This window comes from Pristiophorus japonicus, chromosome 13, assembly GCF_044704955.1.
Source record: "Pristiophorus japonicus isolate sPriJap1 chromosome 13, sPriJap1.hap1, whole genome shotgun sequence".
Classification (NCBI taxonomy): Eukaryota; Metazoa; Chordata; class Chondrichthyes; family Pristiophoridae; genus Pristiophorus; species Pristiophorus japonicus.
In genome coordinates, this window is record NC_091989.1 from 829,583 (window position 1) to 851,115 (window position 21,533).

General features: G+C 46.1%; 1 protein-coding gene across 1 annotated transcript in view; it reads right to left on the reverse strand.

Moving 5' to 3' along the window:
* Nucleotides 1-17,017: 17,017 nt before the first annotated feature.
* Nucleotides 17,018-21,533, reverse strand: part of LOC139277933 (semaphorin-3E-like) — a 295,608-nt gene continuing 291,092 nt past the window's right edge. Inside the window, exon 18 of the mRNA XM_070896556.1 lies at nucleotides 17,018-17,828. Within this exon, the coding sequence (XP_070752657.1) occupies nucleotides 17,370-17,828 (459 nt within the window). The 3' untranslated portion in view covers nucleotides 17,018-17,369. The remainder of the gene's footprint in view (nucleotides 17,829-21,533) is intronic.

Consider the following 21,533-nt stretch of genomic DNA (forward strand, 5'->3'; position numbering starts at 1 on the left):
GCTACCATTGCCCACCACCGGGGTGGAAATGGCACAGCCAGCGGACTTGCTCATGGTCATGGAGGCATTCGAGAACGAAAAGTCCCCCGTTACGGCCCGCCAGATCAGGACCTGGACCAGCCAGGATCCTTTACTGTCCTTGGTAAAAAACTGTGTCCTCCATGGGAGCTGGTCCAGTGTCCCAGCGGAGATGCAGGAGGCGATTAAGCCATTCCACTGTGCTTCACCAGTGCTGAATTCAAGGAATTCATGACCCGCAATGGGATCAAACACGTCACATCTGCCCTGTTCAAGCCCGCATCCAATGGCCAGGCAGAACGAGCAGTTCAGACCACCAAGCAAAGCTTGAAATGCGTGTCGGAAGGCTCCCTGCAGACCCGGCTGTCCCGAGTGCTATTCGGCTACCGTACCAGACCCCACTCATTCATCGGGGTTCTCCCAGCCGAGTTGCTTATGAAAAGGGCACTAAAAACAAGGCTCTCTCTTGTCCACCCTGATCTCCCTGATCACGTGGAGGGCAAACGGCATCAACAGAGTGTGTACCCTGACCGCGCAAATTTGTCACGCGATATTGAGATCAATGATCCTGTGTTTGTGTTCAGTTATGGACGTGATCCCAAATGGCTCACTGGCAAATTCACAGCCAAAGAGAGGAATAGGGTGTTTCACGTCAAATTGACCAATGGACAAACGTATAGAAAACATTCAGACCAAATCAAATTGCGGTTCATCAACAGCTACAAAAAACCCGAAGAAGACACTACCAACTTTGACCCTCCAACACACACACAAGTGGCAACTGACATCATGTAGACAGTCCCTCGGAATCGAGGAGGAATTGCTTCCACTCCCAAAGTGAGTTCTTTGATGGCTGAACAATCCAACACGAGAGTCACAGACCCTGTTACAAGTGGGACAGATATTTGTCGGGGGAAGGGGTGGGTGGGGCTGGTTTGCCGCGCGCTCCTTCCGCTGTCTGCGCTTGACCTCTTCATGCTCCTTGCATCGAGACTCGAAGAGCTTAATGCCCTCCCGGATGGACTTTCTCCACCTCGGGCGATCTGTGGCCAGGGTCTCCCAGGTGTCAGTGGTGATGTCGCACTTTACCAGGGAGGCTTTGAGGGTGTCCTTGTAACGTTTCCGCTGTCCTCCTTTGGCTCATTTACCATGAAGGAGCTCCGCATAAAGCATTTGCTTACGGAGTCTTGTATCTGGCATGCGAACAATGTGGCCTCCCCAGCGAAGCTGATCGAGTGTGGTCAGTGCCTCAATACTGGGGAGGTTAGCCTGGACGAGCATACTGATGTTGGTGCACCTGTCCTCCCAGGAGATTTGCAGGATGTTGCGGAGATATCGTTGGTGATATATCTCCAGCGACTTGAGGTGCCTTTGATACATCGTCCATGCCTCTGATCCATACAGACCATGAGCTTGGTGGTAGATTTGAGGGCCTGGTCTTCAAACACTCTTTTCCTCAGATGGCCGAGGGTTGCACTGGCGCACTGGAGGCGATGCTGAATCTCCGCATCAATGTCTGCCTTTGTTGATAAGAGGCTCCCGAGGTATGGGAAATGGTCCACGTTGTCCAGGGCCACACCGTGGATCTTGATGACTGGGGGGCAGTGCTGTACGGCGATGACAGGCTGGTGAAGGACCTTTGTCTTACGGATGTTAAGCGTAAGGCCCATGCTTTTATATGCCTCAGTGAATACATCGACTATATCCTGGAGTTCAGACTCTGAATGTACACAGACGCAGGCATCGTCCGTATACTGTAACTCAACGACAGAGGTTGGGGTGATCTTGGACCTGGCCTGGAGGCGGTGTAGGTTAAACAGCTTCCCACTGGTTCTGTAGTTTAATTCCACTCCAGCGGGGAACTTGTTGATTTTGAGGTGGAGTATGGTGGTGAGGAAGATTGAGAAGAGGGTTGGAGCGATAACGCACCCTGTTTGACCCCGGTCCGGACGTGAATTGGGTCTGTAATGGATCCGTTGGTAAGGATCACGGCCTGCATGTCATCGTGATGCAGGCGAAGGATGTTGACAAACTTTTGCGGGCATCTGAAACGGAGGAGGACGCTCCATTGTCCCTCACGGTTGACAGTGTCAAAGGCCTTTGTAAGATCGAAAAAGGCCATGTATAAGCGCTGGCGCTGCTGCCTGCATTTTTCCTGCAACTGGCGAGCTGCAAAGATCATGTCTGTTGTGTCCCGTAGGGGACGAAATCCACATTGTGATTCCGGGAGGAGCTCCTCGGCCACAGGGAGAAGACGATTGAGGAGAACTCGAGCGACAACTTTCCCAGTGGCTGAAAGCAGGGAGAATCCCCTGTAGTTGCTGCAGTCGGACTTGTCCCCTTTTTTAAAAATGGTCACGATCACTGCATCTCTCAGATCTCCCGACATGCTCTCCTCCCTCCAGATGAGAGAGATGAGGTCATGTATCCGTGCCAACAGCGCCTCAGCAGGGATTCCATCCGCACCCGTAGCCTTGTTGTTCTTGAGCTGTTTTATGGCTTTGCCAACCTCGTGCAAGTGGCAACTGACATCATGTTTGACTACGAAGCCGAACTCTCTCCATCCCCATCAGCCCAGCAATGCTGTCTGCCCAACAGCCCAGTGAAGAACTGACCAACTCACTCACACCCACATTTGTACCGAGATGATCAACAAGGGAGCGAGAAATCCCAGATTGTCTCACCTTGTAAATAAGTGTACTGTTGACTTCACGGGGGAGTGATGTTATATATTGAACCTCTTGTAACCTGTATTACACCACCACCAGAGGGCCCACCTGTTGGAGTCCCAAGGAATCCCAGCATCCCTTGGGAGCACGGTATATAAGCAGGCCACCTACGAGGTACCTGCACTCTGGAGTCGCATTAAAGGAGCTAAGGTCACACTTGCTCATTGTACACAGAACTCAGTTTCATCCTTTATTATGAGCATAACAACCTCTACATTCCCCTCCAAGTTACACACCATCCCGACTTGGAAATATATCGGCCGTTCCTTCATCGTCGCTGGGTCAAAATCCTGGAACTCCCTCCCTAACAGCACTGTGGGAGCACCTTCACCACACGGACTGCAGCGGTTCCAGAAGACGGCTCACCACCACCTTTTCAAGGGGCAATTAGGGATGGGCAATAAATGCTGGTCTTGCCAGCGATGCCCATATCCAATCCTTTCTTAGCTAAATCTGCAGAATTGAGGCACAAATTGGCCATAGCTCAGACTTGGGACCACCAAATCTACACGGCATTGTGAGCAAACATTAATCTGCTGAAACCACACAGCTCCCCAGAACACCGAACTGGTAAGGTTCCAATGCTTTTCCAAGTGGGACTATCTGAATGGTCAATCATCGAGAGTGCTCTGGAGTACTGCGGACCTGTCCCACTCTGGGATTAGACTCTGCCAGCAAAAGCTGATTCAGCTTGAATCTTCCGTCACTGGGATCCTCACCTTGGAGTCAACTCGATTCCAAAGAAATTCTGCTTACCCACTCCCACCCGAACTGAGAAAGAAATGATAAGGATTTATCCCAACTATACCAGTGGTGTATGATTTATGCATTTTTTTTCACTGCTAGTCTTACAATTCTTGAGGGATTTATTTTTGGTGAAATATCAAACTGCGTGTCTGAGTTCTGGAATTTTTTGAAACATCAACCTGATAATGTACAGAATATAACAGAATATTACACTGTGCTTGGCATATTCCAGTTATTCACTGGTCAACAAATTCTTCATAATTAATTTATAATTACGGTTCTTAATAACTTGTGGTTTTCACAATCCTAGAATGATAATTGGAATGCTGTATGTTCCACAGTTAATTAAACTAACTCAGTGGGCAGCACTCTCTCACCTCGGAGTCAGAGGGTTGTGGGTTTAATTCCCACTCCAGGGACTTGAGCACAAAATCTAGGCTGACACTCCAGTGCAGTGCTGAGGGAGTGCTGCACTGTCAGAGATGCCGTCATTCGGATGAAATCTTAAGCCGAGCCCCTGTCTTCCCTCTCGAATGGATGTAAAATATCTCATGACCACTATTGAAAGAAGAGCTGGGAGATCTCCATGATGTCCTGGCCAAAATTTATTCCTCAACCAACATCACTAAAAATAGCTCATCTGGTAATCATCACATTGCTGTTTGGGGGAGCTTGCTGTGCGCAAATTGACTGCCCTGTTTTCCTTAAATTACAACAGTGACTACACATGTCTCACAGACATGACAGGTGCTATAAACACAAGTTATAAAACCCAGTAGTTACATTGAATAAGATGCAACTTGCTCTATTGTGGTGGAAGGTGAGGATGGAGTCTGCTGGAGCAAAGATAAACTAAGTGTTATATTCTCAATAGAGTCAGAAGAACACAGTCCTTTGACTTCTCAAAAGTCATTCCAACTTTGTGTTTTGTTGCATAAAGATAGAAAGTATGCCAGGAGAGACTTCCACATTGTACAGTGCTGAAGGAGTATATTAAGTTTATAATTGTTGGGATTTGGGGCTAGACTTTTCATTGGTATCACTATTGCCCATATATGTGCGATATTTCCGGTGCTAGTGGTTCATTTTTCAGAACCACCGGAATATCGCCCATTTTAAAAACCATTAGTTTCGCCTTTTTAATTTGGGCGACAGCGGTAGCGATGTGAAATGGGCGATAGCAATGTAATCAGTCGAGCATGGCCAGCATCCATAGCAACGGCCGTTCTGCGCGTGCACGTTTTTTTTCCAGACAATTAACTTTTCACGCGATTCGGGAGGTCACGGGTCATCTGTGTATGCTCAGAAGACAAAAGGAGGGAGAGAGAGAGAGAGAGAGCACATTTTTGTCTTTTGAGCCTGGCATTGAAGGTTGTGTAACTCGAGGCTGAGAGAATACCGATCTGATACTTATTTTCCAAAAAAATGGAAATGGATTATGAAGAATCCGGAGTGAGTGATGTGGGTGAGGTGGCAGATGTGGGTGAGGAGAGTGATTTGACGGAGGTTGAGTGGAGAAGGAAGTCAAAACACTTCTCTGATGAGGCGAAGGCAGCCCTGGTTCACGAGGTGGAGACTCGGTGGGGCCAATTAACCCGGGGCGGGCGTGGACATGTTTACTGACCGACATGAGACCAGCAGTTTGGGAAGCGATGAGGTGCATGAATTCCTGCCTCGGGGTTGTCTCTCTCCTAGTAGGTTGACGTTTAGCCAAGACGTAATCTTTAAATCGGGAGCCCAAAACTTCACTGTGAACATTCACGAGAAATGTTACCCTACACCACTGGGAGCTCAGTGACAGGTGCATCCCAGACAACTATTGGGTATCGCAGGAGAGATGAGAACTACGTCGACCCCTACCCAAGAAGAGCAGGAGAGTTCTCCGAGTGTCCTGGCCAGCATTTATCCTTCAACCAACATTACTAAAAATAGATTATCTCGTTAATTATTTGGGAGACCTTGCTATGCACACTGCCTTGTTTCCTTATATTATAACAGTGACTAAATTTCAAAAGTACTTCATTGTTTTTGAAGTATGTTGGGATGTATTGCGGTCATGAAAGGCACTATATAAATGCAAGGTCTTTTGAACTCCTTCAAAAGCATAAACATGTTCTTTATAATTGCATTCATTATTTCAGTACATGTATTCCAGAGAAGGAATTACAATGGCAGAAACTATTCTGGAATAAATGAGAATAGTATATCTACTTCAGTTATTTACCGAAGCTTTCATTCTAATTTACTGAGCTATGTTTATTAATAATTATTCAAATAGACAATTTGAGGCATAGGATATGGATGTTCCCGAAGATCTAAGCTGCCTGGTACAGAGAGTGAAAAGGACACTGTTCGGTGCAATCTGGAGATTCATTGAACTTACACAAGGAACCCAGCTGCTTAAAAGCTGGGGGGAAGAATTTAATTTGCTGATATCTATTTGCTTTCTCAGCAGGTTGCAACAATGTGAAATATATAATCTCCTGTCAGATTATCTTTGATGGGCGGAATTCACAGAAATGCATCCTGAATGGTGGTTCGTATTTATTTATAATCATCTTTGCAGTTTGATTTTAAGATTTAATTTTGTTTTCTTTAATTCTCTTCATTGTGATTCCTTGAATATTGGATGTGCTCAAATCAACCAAACGTTAGATGACACACAATACCTAATGTTTTATAGCCAAAGCTCCTTTTTATATGGTGAAATAATTGAATTATACATAAACGTTCAGCGGTGCAGCTTCAAGTATCTCCATCCTTCAGACGAGTACTGCACCATGCTGAGTTACATATTTCCAACTTTCATGAATTGATGGGAAATGATGATTTCCACATTCTCCCCATCGCGCTCGGAGGTTCTCGCCTGAGGTGACCAGTTGCCATTGTTTACATACAGAGGCATTTTCTCATCTGCTGAGGGAATGGAAACGGAAAATCTAAATGTCACTTTGGTGTGGAAAAAGCATCTTCTGAGGTTGCGAATTTGACTTGCCGAGTCAAAGAGTTGCTGCCTCAGTATTTCTTAAAACCAATGCAGTCAATGCCTGGTCAAGGGGGTTAACATCTCCACTGCCAGTGTAATGGGAAAGTTCCAATACTGGGGAACAGTTCCTCTATTCGCTATTTGTAGCAAATGTGCATCTAAAGACCCCGTAACAGCCAGTGCTGGACGTACCACCCTGGCAATGCTCGCTGCTGCATTGCTGGGGCCTTGGCAATGCTGGCCCAACAACAACAACTTGTATTTATATAGCACCTTTTAATGTAGTGAAACGTCCCAAGGCACTCACAGGAGTGTTATAAGACAAAAAAATTGACACCAAGCCACATAAGGAGAAATTAGGGCAGGTGACCAAAAGCTTGGTCAAAGAGGTAGGTTTTAAGGAGCGTCTTGAAGGAGGAAAGAGAGTTAGAGAGGCGGAGAGGTTTAGGGAGGGAGTTCTAGAGCTTGGGGCACAGGCAACAGAAGGCACGGCCACTGATAGTGGAGTGATTATAATCAGGGATGCTCAAGAGGGCAGAATTAAAGGAGCACAGACATCTCAGGGTTGTGGGGCTGGAGGAGATTACAGAGATAGGGAGGGGCTAGACCACGGAGGGATTTGAAAACAAAGATGCGAATTTTGAAATCGAGGCGTTGCTTAACCAGAAGCCAATGTAGGTCAGCGAGCACAGGGGGGATGGGTGAGTGGGACTCGGTGTGAGTTAGGACACGGGGCAGCCGAGTTTTGGATGAGCTCTGGTTTACGTAGGGTAGAATGTGGGAGGCCAGCCAGGAGTGAGTCGGAATAGACCAGGCTCCTGCCTGTTTTAGTTGGGAGCCACATTCAAATTGTGGGCCTATGACGTTAATAAGACCCGAAAGCAAATTTCAGTTAACAATGCGCAGAGTGAGCGCTGCTCTCACTATTCCCATTGCTACCAGGCATTGAGTGGCCCAACCAACCGCCCTGAAAAGGACCAGTTCAGGCCACTTGGGAAAAGTGAAGTTTTATAGAAAATAGGTGCAGGAGTAGGCCATTCGGTCCTTTGAGCCTGCACCACCATTCAATATGATCATGGCTGATCATGCAACTTCAGTACCCCATTCCTGCTTTCTCTCCATACTCCTTTAGCCGTAAGGGCCACATCTAACTCCCTTTTGAATATATCCAACGAACTGGACTCAACAATTTTCTGTGGTAGAGAATTCCACAGGTTCACAATTCTCTGAGTGAAGAAGTTTCTCCTCATCTCAGTCCAAAATGGCTTACCCCTTATCCGTAGACTATGTCCCCTGGTTCTGGACTTCCCCAACATCGGGAACATTCTTCCTTCCTGACCAATCATTTTGTTTTGATTTTTGTGGGGCCAGGAAACCCCACCCAGGTTAAAAGTTCCAGCTTGGCCCTGCATGGAAGATCGGTGTTCCCGCTCTCTTCCTGAAGTGCTTACAGCTTGTTGACCCACGATGTCTCTCTGGTCTCCTCAGGGACTTTGCTTGGTTGCCAGGTGGTGCGATCATGCTGCCCACCCAAAGTCCACCCAAACTTACAATCAATTCCAATGTGTTCATTATTTTACTATAAAAGGTTAACAACAGAAATATCCCTGGACTGTGGCCATGAAGAGGACCCAATGGGGTAGAGAGTATATCCAGTGAGGATGTGAAGCACACACAAGCCAGACTCCAGCCCTTGTATGTGCTGAGTTCGGTGAGCTGAGGTGGGATGGCAATAGGCCGGCCTCTTCCCTTGGCTCGGGGAAGGAGATTCACCAAGATCTCCTGTTCCAGATTGCTGGACATGTGCATTCAATGTCCAATGGGTGTGAACATGATTTGGCTCAGTTATAACGCACCTTGTGGTTGAATAGCCTACTGATGCTCACCATCAAAGCTCACCGATGAAGAATAGATACTTGGCACTCATTGAACTCAGAAAGTAGGCAACATCATCAAGAGAAGACAGGGAAACCAGACCTATTTCTGGGGTGATTTGTGAGCCAGCTAACTACCTCGATGCTTGTTATTGTTAATTATTCCACAGTCCTGTCTAATCAATGGTGATCTGTAACGCAATATAATTCTTATGCAGCAATATAATTGTTATACCAGACAGAATTAACTTGCAACATATGGGGGTGAAATTGCCCCGATTTTCAAGAGCTGTTAGCGCCCCCTGGGGGCTCTCGGGCGCTAGTTAAAGGGGAGGGCACCGGCTGGCATCGTTTTCGGATTGCCGAGTGGCGGGTCGGCTCCAGGATGGCGGCTCTGGGGTGGTCTGTGCTGCTATCGTGCAGCGCGGTGCTCCGTATTGATGGCCCAGTCACATGCTGCCCTGGATGCTCAGTGGAGGCCGTGCAGTGCGCACAGCGGCCCACGCCATTAATTGAAGCATTCGTGTAGTGCCTTGGGGACCGCCCCCAAAGGCAGTGGAGTGAGCAATATTGGGCTCCGCTCCCTGTGAGGGGCGGGAAGCCGAATTCATAGTGGGGGAAGGACTTCCCTGCCAACTACAGGAAGTCCCGGCCCAGATGGTCGCCTAAATCGCGGTGCAGCGTGATTTCGCCCCATAATTTCCTGTATCTTGTGCTCTGCAGAGAGTGGTAATTCCTACAAATAACCCATTGGAGATTCAGATTGTAAAAAGTCAGGGCCTAGAAATCCAGGTTGTTAGCGCCCCTGGGGTGCAAAAGGCTTCTTGCCCGGGAACGGTGCCGCAAACGACTCCAGCTAAATGTGTCAGGGGTCTAGCCGCGGCGGTAACCCATAGTGCCCTGCTCCGCTGTGCCAGCGATGAGAAAATCCACCCGCTAGTGCCCCAGAAAGGAAGAGGAGGGCGGTATTTTGCGCTCCTTTCGGGGGCAGTAACCCCAATATTTCACAAGAGGCTAGATGTCTGTGCCTGACGCAAAGTCTCACTCCTCGTGTCCCCGTAAAGAGCGCGATGGAATTTTCCCCCCCAGGTGTGTTATACTTTCCAAATCACCCACCACGTGTGAGGTGAAGCTAAATGACCATTCTGGGGGGCACCCAGAGACAACTTGTTATATACCTTTCCTTGTAGCCTGGCCATCTTTGTGTTTATTGAGGACTTTCTTACTGAATCATTACTGACCAATGAATACTCTGTACGATATTTAAGGATTTATTTAAATGCAACTGAAATTCCCGAACTGACTAGATCAATCTAAACTAGTATGATTCTGAAATTTGTTGAAATTTTGTTTATTTTCCCACTTTTGATCTAACTGTGTGTAACCTACTGATGCTACTTCTGACTGTTAGACCAGAGTTAGTGATCCTCATTGATGCAATCTGTGTACTCGAAATCAGTTAAAGCACCACTCAAACAGCACTTGGATTAGAGGCAAGACTTACCTCCCAAGTCGTCTCTGCATGTGTGGACTTCAGAGAATGATAGAAATTTACAGCACGGAAGGAGGCCATTCGGCCCATTGTATCCACACTGGCCAACAAAGAGCTACCCAGCCTAATCCCACTTTCCAGCTCTTGGCTCGTAGCCTTTTAGGTTACAGCACTTCAAGTGCACATCCAAGTACTTTTTCAATGTGGTGAGGGTATCTGCCTCTACCACGCTTTCAGGCAGTGAGTTCCAGACCCCCACCACCCTCTCGGTTAAAATATTTCTCCTCAAATCCCCACTAAACATCCTACCACTTACTTTAAATCTATGCCCCCTGGTTATTGACCACTCTGCTAAGGGAAATAGGTCCTTCCGATCCACTCTATCCAGGTCCCTCATAATTTTATACACCTCAATCAGGTCTCCCTTCAGCCTCCAAGTTCCAAAGAAAACAACCCCAGCCTATCCAATCTTTCCTCATCGCTAAAATTCTCCAGTCCAGGCAACATCCTTTTAAATCTCCTGTGTACCCTCTCCAGTGCAATCACATCTTTCCTGTAATGTGGTGACCAAAATTGCATGGAGTATTCTAGCTGTGGCCTAACTATTGTTTTATGCAGTTCAGTATAACCTCCCTGCTCTTATAGTCCATGCCTCGGCTAATAAAGGCAAGTATTCCGTATGCCTTCTTAACCACCTTATCTACCTGGCCTGCTACCTTCAGGGATCAGTGGACATGCACTCCAAGGTCCCTCTGTTCCTATACACTTCTCAGTGTCCTACACAGGCAACTCTAGATTATCGTTGCTGGTTAAAGGGGAAAATAATGCAATAGTAAGGAAGGACATTAGCTTGGATGATGTGGAATCGGTATGAGTGGAGCTACGGAATACGGAAAACACTAGTAGGAGTTGTGTATAGACCACCAAACAGTAGTAGTGAGGTTGGGGATAGCATCAAACAAGAAATAAGGGACGCGTGAAATAAAGGTACAGCAGTTATCATGGGCGACTTTAATCTACATATTGATTGGGCTAACCAAACTGGTAGCAATGTGGTGGAGGAGGATTTCCTGGAGTATATTAGGGATGGTTTTCTAGACCAATATGTCGAGGAACCAACTAGAGGGCTGGCCATCCTAGACTGGGTAATGTGTAATGAGAAAGGACTAATTAGCAATCTTCTGCGAGGCCCCTTGGGGAAGAGTGACCATAATATGGTAGAATTCTTTGTTAAAATGGAGAGTGACACAGTTAATTCAGAGACTAGGGTCCTGAACTTAAGGAAAGGTAACTTCGATGGTATGAGACGTGAATTGGCTAGAATAGACTGGCGAGTGATACTTAAAGGGTTGACGGTGGATAGGCAATGGCAAACATTTAAAGATCACGTGGATGAACTTCAACAATTGTACATCCCTGTCTGGAGTAAAAATAAAACGAGGAAGGTGGCTCAACTGTGGCTAACAAGGGAAATTAAGGATAGTGTTAAATCCAAGGAAGAGGCATATAAATTGGCCATAAAAAGCAGCAAACCTGAGGACTGGAAGAATTTTTAATTCAGCAGAGGAGGACAAAGGGTTTAATTAGGAGGGGGAAAATAGAGTATGAGAGGAAGCTTGCTGGGAACATAAAAACTGACTGCAAAAACTTTTATAGATATGTGAAAAGAAAAAGATTAGAGAAGACAAACATAGGTCCCTTGCAGTCAGATTCAGGTGAATTTATAATGGGGAACAAAGAAATGGCAGGCCAGTTCAACAAATACTTTGGTTCTGTCTTTACAAAGGAAGACACAAATAACGTTCTGGAAATACTAGGGGACCGAGGGTCTAGTGAGAAGGAGGAACTGAAGGAAATCCTTATTAGGCGGGAAATTGTGTTAGGGAAATTGATGGGATTGAAGGCTGATAAATCCCTTGGGCCTGATAGTCTGCATCCCAGAGTACTTATGGAAGTGGCCCTAGAAATAGTGGATGCATTGGTGATCATTTTCCAACAGCCTATCAACTCTGGATTAGTTCCTATGGACTGGAGGGTAGCTAATGTAACACCACTTTTAAAAAAAGGAGGGAGAGAGAAAACGGGTAATTATAGACCACTTAGCCTGACATCAGTAGTGGGGAAAATGTTGGAATCGATTATTAAATATGAAATAGCAGTGCATTTGGGAAGCAGTGACAGGATTGGTCCAAGTCAGCATGGATTTATGAAAGGGAAATCATGCTTGACAAAACTTCTAAGAATTTTTTGAGGATGTAACTAGTAGAGTGGACAAGGGAGAACCAGTGGATGTGGTGTATTTGGACTTTCAAAAGGCTTTTGACAAGGTTCCACACAAGAGAATGGTGGGATAAACGGGTCTTTTTCAGAATGGCAGGCAGTGACTAGTGGGGTGCTGCAGGGCTCAGTGCTGGGACCCCAGCTATTTACAATATACATTAATGATTTAGATGAAGGAATTGAGTGTAATATCTCCAAGTTTGCAGATGACACTAAACTGGGTGGTGGTGTGAGCTGTGAGGAGGATGCTAAGAGGCTGCAGCGTGACTTGGACAGGTTAGGTGAGTGGGCAAATGCATGGCAGATGCAGTATAATGTGGATAAATGTGAGGTTATCCACTTTGATGGCAAAAACACAAAGGCAGAATATTATCTGAATGGTGGCAGATTAGGAAAAGGGGAGGTGCAACGAGACCTGGGTGTCATGGTTCATCAGTCATTGAAAGTTGACATGCAGGTACAGTAGGCAGTGAAGAAGGCAAATGGTATGTTGGCCTTCATAGCGAGGGGATTTGAATGTAGGAGCAGGGAGGTCTTACTGCAGCTGTACAGGTCCTTGGTGAGGCCTCACCTGGAATATTGTGTTCAGTTTTGGTCAAATCTGAGGAAGGAAATTCTTGCTATTGAGGGAGTGCAGTGAAGGTTCACCAGAGTGATTCCCGGGATGGCTGGACTGATATATGAGGAGAGACTGGATCAACTGGGCCTTTATTCATTGGCGTTTAGAAGGATGAGAGGGGATCTCATAGAAACATATAAAATTCTGACGGGACTCGACAGGCTAGATGCGGGAAGAATGTTCCCGATGTTGGGGAAGTCCAGAACCAGGGGACACAGTCTAAGGATACGAGATAGGCCATTTAGGACTGAGATGAGGTGAAGCTTCTTCACTCAGAGAGTTGCTAACCTGTGGAATTCTCTACCACAGAGCGTTGTTGATGCCAGTTCGTTGGATATATTCAAGAGGGAGTTAGATATGGCCCTTACGGCTAAAGGGATCAAAGGGTATGGAGAGAAAGCAGGAAAGGGGTACTGAGGGAATGATCAGCCATGATCTTATTGAATGGCGGTGCAGGCTTGAAGGGCCGAATGGCCTACTCCTGCACCTATTTTCTATGTTTCTATCCTCACACGGATGCAACGGGAAACCGTTGTAACGGTATTTAAAATTCTCTGTGTGTGACGTCACTTTAAAACTCTGATGTTCCTTTGATGCTCGCACACAGATCCACTGCCTGTCGAGCCTGCATTTGCCGCGCTGTTTTTAAGCGCTCTGCCTTGCCTCAGCTCCCGCTGCTGCTCCCACACAGGTCCACTGCCTCTCGTAATTCATTAAAATGCCATGAACAGTCACAGGATGTAATCAACAAGCCTAATGTTCTTTAGATCTAGAGGACGAGAATTCAAGGATTAGAAGATACGCTACAGCTGTTGGTTAGAGCATACCTGCAGTTACTTTAAGCATTAAATGTAATGTCAACTCCCTCTAACGGCAAAATCGTTTAACCAGCACAGCCCAATCCCCGAGGGACCCGGATAATTGAGAGTTGCCTGCATTTATTGTTTATTTCCTTGGCTTGTTGGACCTCCCCAAATGCATTACCTCACACTTATCCGAATTGATTTCGATTTGCCACTGTTCTGCCCAGCTGATCAGTCCATTGATATCTTCCTGCAGTCCGCAGCTTTCTTCTTCCTTATCAATCACACAGCCAATTTTTGTATCATCTGCAAACTTCTTAATCGCACGCCCTACATTCAAGTCTGAATAATTGATATATACCACAAAAAGCAATGGACCTAGTACTGAGTCCTGCGGAACCCGCTGGAAACAGCTTTCCAGTCACACAAACACCCAGCAACCTCTGCTTCCTGCCTCTGAGCCAATTTTGGATCCAACTTGCCACTTTGCCCAGGATCCCATAGGCTTTTACTTTCGTGACCAGTCTGCCATGTGGGACCTTATCAAAAGCCTTGCTAAAATCCATATACACTACATCATACGCACTGCCCTCATCGACCCTCCTGGTTGCCTTCTCGAAAAATTCAATCAAGTTAGTCAGACACAACCTTCCCTTAACAAATCCATGCTAACTGTCCTTGATTAATTCGTGTTTTTCTAAATTAAGTTTTATCCTGTGTCTCAGAATTGTTTCTAATAATTTTTCCACCACCCAAGTTGCGCGGTCTATCCCTTTCTCCCTTCTTAAACAAAGGTACAACATTAGCAGTCCTCTAGTCCTCTGGCACCACACCAGAAGCCAGACAGGATTGGAAAATGATGGTCAGAGCCTCTGCTATTTCCTCTCTTGCTTCTCTTAACCTGGGATACAGTTAATCTGGGCCTGGGGATTTATCCACTTTCAAAGCTGCTAAACCCCTTAATACTTCCTCTCTCACTATGTTTATTTCATCTAATATTTCACACTCCTCCTCCCTGATTGCAATGTCTACATCGCCCCTCTCATTTATGAAAGCAGACGCAAATTATTCATTAAGTACCATACCCACATCTTCCGCCTCCACACACACATTACCTTTATGGTCTCTAATGGCCCCCACTCTTTCTTTAGTTATCCTCGTGCCCTTAATGTATTTATAAAACATCCTTGGGTTTTCCTTGCCAAAATGTTTTCATGCTCTCTCTTTGCTTTCCTAATTTCCTTTTTAATTGCATCCCTGCACTTTCTGTACTCCTCTTGTGTTTCTGCAGTATTGAGCCCTCGGTATCTTCCCTTGTTTTCTTTATCCCACACTGTATGCCGCTTGGTATCCAGGGGGTTCTAGATTTGTTGGCCCCACCCTTTTTCTTTAAGGGAACATACTTGTTCTGAACCCTCAGGATCTCCTCCTTGAATGCCTCCCACTGCTCTGACACTGATTTATCTTCCAGTAGCTGTTTCCAGTGAACTTTGGCCAAATCACATCTCAACTTAGTAAAATTGGCTTTTACCCAATGGAGAACTTTTATTTATGGTCTATCTTTGTCCTTTTCCATAACTACTCTGTATCTAACTGAATTATGATCACGAGCACCAAAATGCTCTCCCACTCATACCCCTTTCACCTGCCCAGCTTCATTCCCTAAAACAAAGTCCAGAACCGCCCCCTTCCTTATTGGGCTTTCTACGTACTGGCTAAAAAAGTTCTCCTGAAATTGACACGGTATTAGGACTATTGTTTTTCTTATATATAAATAATTTGGACTTGGTTATAGGGAGGCTAATTTCAATGTTTGTGGATGATACAAATTTGGTAATGTAGTAAATAATGAACAGGATCGTAGCAGACTTCAGAGGACATAATGATTGGGCAGACACACGGCAGCTGCAGTTTAATGTGGATAAGTGTGAATTGCTGCCCTTTGGAACATCATGGAGAAGCAGAATCTAAATGGCACTATTTTGAGGGGGTGAAAGTAGGGAGAAACTATTTCCTCCGTTAAGTGGGTCAGTAACCAGAAGTTACCAATTAAAAATAATAAAATAATTGGCAAAAGAACTAAAGGGGAAATGAGAAATGTTTCCACACACGGGGTTTTTAAGATGTGGAACCCTCAGCCTGAATGAGATTCCATAGGAACTTTCAAAAGGCAATTGGACATGTACGTGAAGAGGACTAATTTGCAGGGTTATGGGGAAAGGGCAGGAGGAGGTGGGACTAATTGGATCACTCTTTCAAAGAACTGGCACAGGCATGCTGGACTGAATGGCTTCCCTCTGTGCTGTGTTGTTCTATGATTCTATCTGCATCGCCCAATGTTCAGCTGGTACACCTGTTATACTGAACTCCACAACAAAGCTTTGCACTTGCACACTTGGGCATAAATCCCGGGGTGCCTAATGTTATTATTGGGAGACCATGTGAGGACACAATCACTTCACTTAAAATATTAGAAATAGCCAAAGGGATGTTTATAAGGTTCCTTGAAGTTCCACAGTAGTACTTGGCCAATTTCACAATGTGACTTGTACCAGGCTGGTTACCTACTGGAGAGAATCTCAACACTTGGCTGAATGCACGAGGGAGTCAGATCGTTCAGATAACTCTCGAGTTCTATTGCCGCTTTTATGTCATTGTTCTTCAGAAACTGTTCAACATAAAAGTTATAGTATATCTGCAGCTCAATAAACACTTCAGTCTTGCTTCAGTTTTGTTTTTCAGCATTCAAATATTAAAAGGTGAAAAATGCAACTGATCATAGCTTTCACATGAACTTTGAATATCCTATAGAAAATATAAAGGACATGTTCTGTATTGTAATTCCCTGGTTCTTTTGCCTTGAACAAGGCAATTTTCTCTCTCGTGTAATGAGTAGATCCTGGTTGTATTTAATAAAATGTAATTAACAAAAAGCAAACATTGGGATTTTAATCAAGAAGAATAAAGAGACAAAAAGAATCAAATTCAGCCAATCCCTCTCAAACATCAATTAATAACTTGTTCTGGTCTATTTTGTAAACGTTCGTTTGCCAATGCATTCATATCTCAATAGGTATTCTGTGAATATTTAAAAACTAACATAACAGCAATTCATATTTGGATATAAACATGTTACCCACCTGGTATTTATTATATTATAATAGCTGTTTTTTAATTGTCAAATAAAGCCACGGGTTAGTCGAAGATTAGCATTTCTCTCTTCATTTGATCTTTGCTCTAATTGAAATTGTTTTAATGTTGACTGTCATTCAAAGTAATATAGAAAGTTGTATTTAATTAACTATATTTGTTAAAGGAACCTTAATTGGTGCAGAAAGCCAAAAGTAATGTGTATCATTTTTATCATGAAGGTGCCACGAGCAAGTGAAGCGTTTCAAAAAACAAAATAAAGACTTGCCATATTGTCACAGAGATAATTTAATAATTTTGTTAAAACATTAACCCAACGACAAGTGTATTAGAAAGACCTTAAAATATTGGAGAATCAGCAGCTGTGGCACGATGGAGATAACTACCTGGGGTTAATTGAGAAGCTCTGCGGAATTATATACAACACTGGACCTGAATCTTAAAAAGCATGTTAACTCTAAAGCATACACCTTATGATGTTAACAGCACCAGTGACACACACACCGTGGATTAATGAACGTTTAAGCTCTGGAATTCAATTGTGTAAAATAGATACCTGTAGTGCATCTTGTAAACAAGACATATGTTTCCTAAAACATTCCTCTGACCCTTTTAACACAATTATATCATCCCGTTTTGTCTTAAAACACTGAAATGTTTATAGTCTCTCCTCATGTGTCTAAAACATGTCTTGGTGTTCTCCGGTGCTGTGACTGAGCCCGAGGTTTCAGTTTTCTCTCCTGCACGCTGCTGTACCTCCATTTATTCCCGGCTCCTTTGTTCTTCTTTCTCTTCTTCTCAGTGCACCACATTTTCTGGCAGTACTCCTCCACCCGCTGGAAGTTGCTGTAACCGATCAGCTGGAGGAACTCTTTGTACCAGGGTCTTGTTCCTTGATGGCTGCCATGTTGTACCGCGCAGGGCATTTTGCGGGGTGCCTCCTCTTCATCGTCTTTGTGAAATATACCGTCAATCTGCTCCTCTTCCAACACATCCAGCCGGATTTTTGTTACGGTCTGTATGAAGCCATGTTCCCTTGCTTTGCACAAGTATGTCCCAGCATCCATTCGGTGCAGTTTGAGAAACAGCAGCCCCAGGTCTGTTTTAATCACCCGATCATCGGTTTTGACCTATAAGTATATCAAAATAAGAAAGTCCTTTCAATAGAGTTCTGATGAGGCTTGTATAGCCTTCAGGATAGAACCAGAGGTCATCAACATGGAGCATATTCAGTGGAGTACTAGATTAATGGACACAATCTGATTAATACCATTACAACTAAAACACAACAAAGAGAAAAAAATGTGGGCAGGGGTTATGGTCTGAAATTGTTGAACTCGATGTTGGGTCCAGAAGGCTGTAAAGAGCCTAATCGAAAGATGAGGTGCTGTTCCTCGAGCTTGCATTGAGCTTCGTTGGAACAGTGTAGGAGGCCGAGGACGGAGAGGTCAGAGTGGGAGTGGAGCGGGGAATTAGTGACAGGCGACCGGAAGCTCAGGGTCACACTTACAGACTGAACGGAGGTGTTCCACAAAGCAGTCACCCAATCTACACTTGGTCTCCCCAATGTAGCAGCGAATACAGTATACTGCATTGAAAGAAGCACAAGTAAATCGCTGTTTCACCTGGAAGGAGTGTTTGGGGCCCTGGACAGTGGGAAGGGAGGGGGTAAAAGGGCAGGTGTTGTATCTCCTGCACTTGCACGGGACGGTGCCGTGGGAAGGGGAGGGGTGCCTGCGGAATGGACCAGGGAGTCGCGGGGGGAGCAGTCCCTTCGGAACGCTGAGCGGCGAGGGGAGGGGGAGATGTGATTGGTGGTGGGATCACGCTGGAGGTGGCGGAGGATGATCCGTTGAACGAGGAGGCTGGTGGGGTGAAAGGTGAGGTGTTGTCAGAACAGATGTGACGGAGACGGAGAAACTGTGAGAATGGAATGGAGTCCTTACAGGATGTGGGTGGGAGGAAGTGTGTAGTCCAGGGAGCTGTGGGAGTCAGTGGGCTTATAGTGGATACTGGTCGAAAGCCTAGCCCCAGAGATGGAGACGGAGAAGTCGAGGAAGGGTCGGGAAGAGTCGGAGATGGATCATGTGAAGGTGGGGGAAGGGTGGAAATTGGATGGAAAGTGAATGGAATTTTCATGTTCAGGGCGAGAGCAGGAAACGGCATCAATACAGTCATCAATGTTCCAGAAAAAGTGGTGAGGGAGGGGACCCCAGTAAGACTGAAACAAAGAATATTCCACATATCCCATGAAAAGGCAGGCATAGCTAGGGCCCATGCGGGTTCCCATAGCAACACCTTTAATTCAGCTCACTTTCTCCAAATTAAAGGAGAAGTTGTTCAATGTGAGAACAAGTTCAGCTGGGCAGAGGAGGGTGGGGGATGGGGACTGGTTGGGCCTGTGCTCGAGGAAGAAGCGGAACGCCCTCAGGCCATCCTGGTGGGGGATGGAAGTGTAGAGGGATTGGACGCCCATGGTGAAAAGGAGACGGTTAGGGCTGGGAAAGTGGAAACTGTTAAAGTGACGGAGGACATCGGAGGAGTCACGAATGTAGGTGTGAATAGAGTGGGCACGGGGAGGAAAAGGAAAAATAGAGTTGAGATAGGAAGAAATAAGTTGTGTGGGGCAAGAACAGGCTAAAACGATGGGTCTACCGGGCCAGTCCTGTTTGTGGATCTTGGGAAGGAGGTAGAAGTGGGCTGTGTGGGGTTGGGGAACTATGAGGTTGGTGGTTGTGGAGGGAAGATCTCCAGAGGAGATGAGGTCAGTGACGGTCAGGGAAACGATGGCTTGATGTTCAGTGGTGGGTCATGCAAGGTAGAGGTCAGTTCGCGAAACAACAACAGCGCCACCCTGGTCAGCAGGTTTGATGACAAGGTTGGGGTTGGATCTGAGCGAGCGGAGTGCTGCAAGTTCAGAGGAAGGGAGGTTGGAGTGAGTGAGGGGAGCAGAGAAATTGAGACGGCCGATGTCCCACTGGAAGTTTGCAATGAAGAGGTCTAGAGAGGGTGAGAGGCCAGAGGGAGGGGTCCAGGAAGAGCGAGAATTTTGAAAACAGGAGAAAGGGTCAGCTGTGCGGGGGGAAGACTCCTGGCTGAAGAAGTGGGATAGAGGCGAAGGTGGCGGAAAGAGAGCTCAGCATCGTGCCGAGCTCGAAATTTATTGAGGTGGGGGTAAGGGATGAAGCTCAGGACTGATCGTTCGGGGTCAGAGAGGGGAAGGTCAGAGGGCATAGTGAAAACATGGCAGGAGGTGAGATTGGATGGGATCAGAGGGAAGGAAAGATGAAGGAGGTTCTGGAGGGACGTTGGTGTCCAAGAGTTGTTGAAGTTTATGATCCCTGACACCTGAAAGGAAGGAAAAAGGTTTTTTGTTAAAGTGTTGGATGAGGCGAAGGATGAAATGGAATTAATACCATGATTCCTTTCACAACAATATTTCTGGTGTCTCATTTCAAGAGAATGTTTCAGTCACTCTCCTCTATGTACACTCAGTGCATCTATTTAACATTGAAATTGGGGTCATTGAATTTTAGCAAAATGATTTCCTTCATTAAAGTAGTGGGACAAAGGAATTTCATGCAAACATGCTCAGTTTTGGTACATTAATGATCAAATCATCTCATTTCAAGCAGTATTATGTTGTTTGACAAAATATTTACATCATTTATATATTCTCAGCAAATATTTCAAAGTGCATAAGAATTCAGATGACTCTTAAACAAATAATATTTGAAGATATGACAATGTCAGTATTGCTGAGCAACATTTTAAGGATGGAACGACCAAAATATTCCACCAATATATCCAGGCAGTTGAGTATTTTAGATTCTGTCAGGGTATGAAGCCATTGTCCTAACATTATTTAACTATCGTGCGATATAAATCTTTATCATTCTATTTTTTTTTCTTAGTAATATTTACTAGAGGGGTGCAAGACACTTTTAGTCTGGGGGAGGGAGGGGAGGGGAGGGGAGGGGGGGTTACCGTCTCCTTGGAAACTGCCCGGGAGTTTGCTGTGTGCGGTGACCACGCTCCGACCCCTCACGGTCCCGACCCCTCACCGACCCCTCGACCCCTCACCGCCCCGCGCTGACCCCTCACCGCCTCGACCCCACAACCCCTCACCACCCGCCCCGACCCCTCAACCCCTCCCCATCCCGACCCGACCCCACAACCCCGGGGAGGAAATTGCCCCGTGGGCTGCAAAGCTGGCCGACATCCACTCTCGGGGCGCTCCTTAACGTGGCGGGTGCCAGTGCCCCGGGCCGCCATCTTTTTCATCTGCCGACTCTCGGGCAGGCTTGACCATGGCGGCCCAGCGTGGTCTGGACCGCCATTGTGCAGCGCGGCACTCTGTTTGGGTGCTGGGCTGCTGCCCTGGGAGCCCAGTGGAGGCCACGCAGAGTGCACAGCGGCCCTCCCCTTTAACCGAAGAGGAGGGGCTTGAAGCGCATCAGTGCTGTACGGAGCATCCGCCTAGGGCTTCCCTCACAGCCCCAGTATTGCTCCGGGAACCACCCCCAAAGGAAGTGGATTGTGTGAGACCGCGCTCCAACTCCTTTGAGGAGCAGTAAGGGCAATTCCACGGCGGCGGGACGGGGTGAGGTGGGCGGGGGGGGGGGGGAATTCTGTGCTGGGCACGGAATGTTTGGCCCCAGAAGATTACCGCCCCCCGGTAAGTTCATCCTCGAGTCTTGCTGTGATTTGTTTTCATGTTTATGACCTTCCATTTCAAAATGGCACCTTGATCAATAATCTGTTTGTTGTATAGCAGCTAAGTATGCTCAACATACCATCGCCTCACCGATTACAGTGCTAGCGTCCGAAGCACT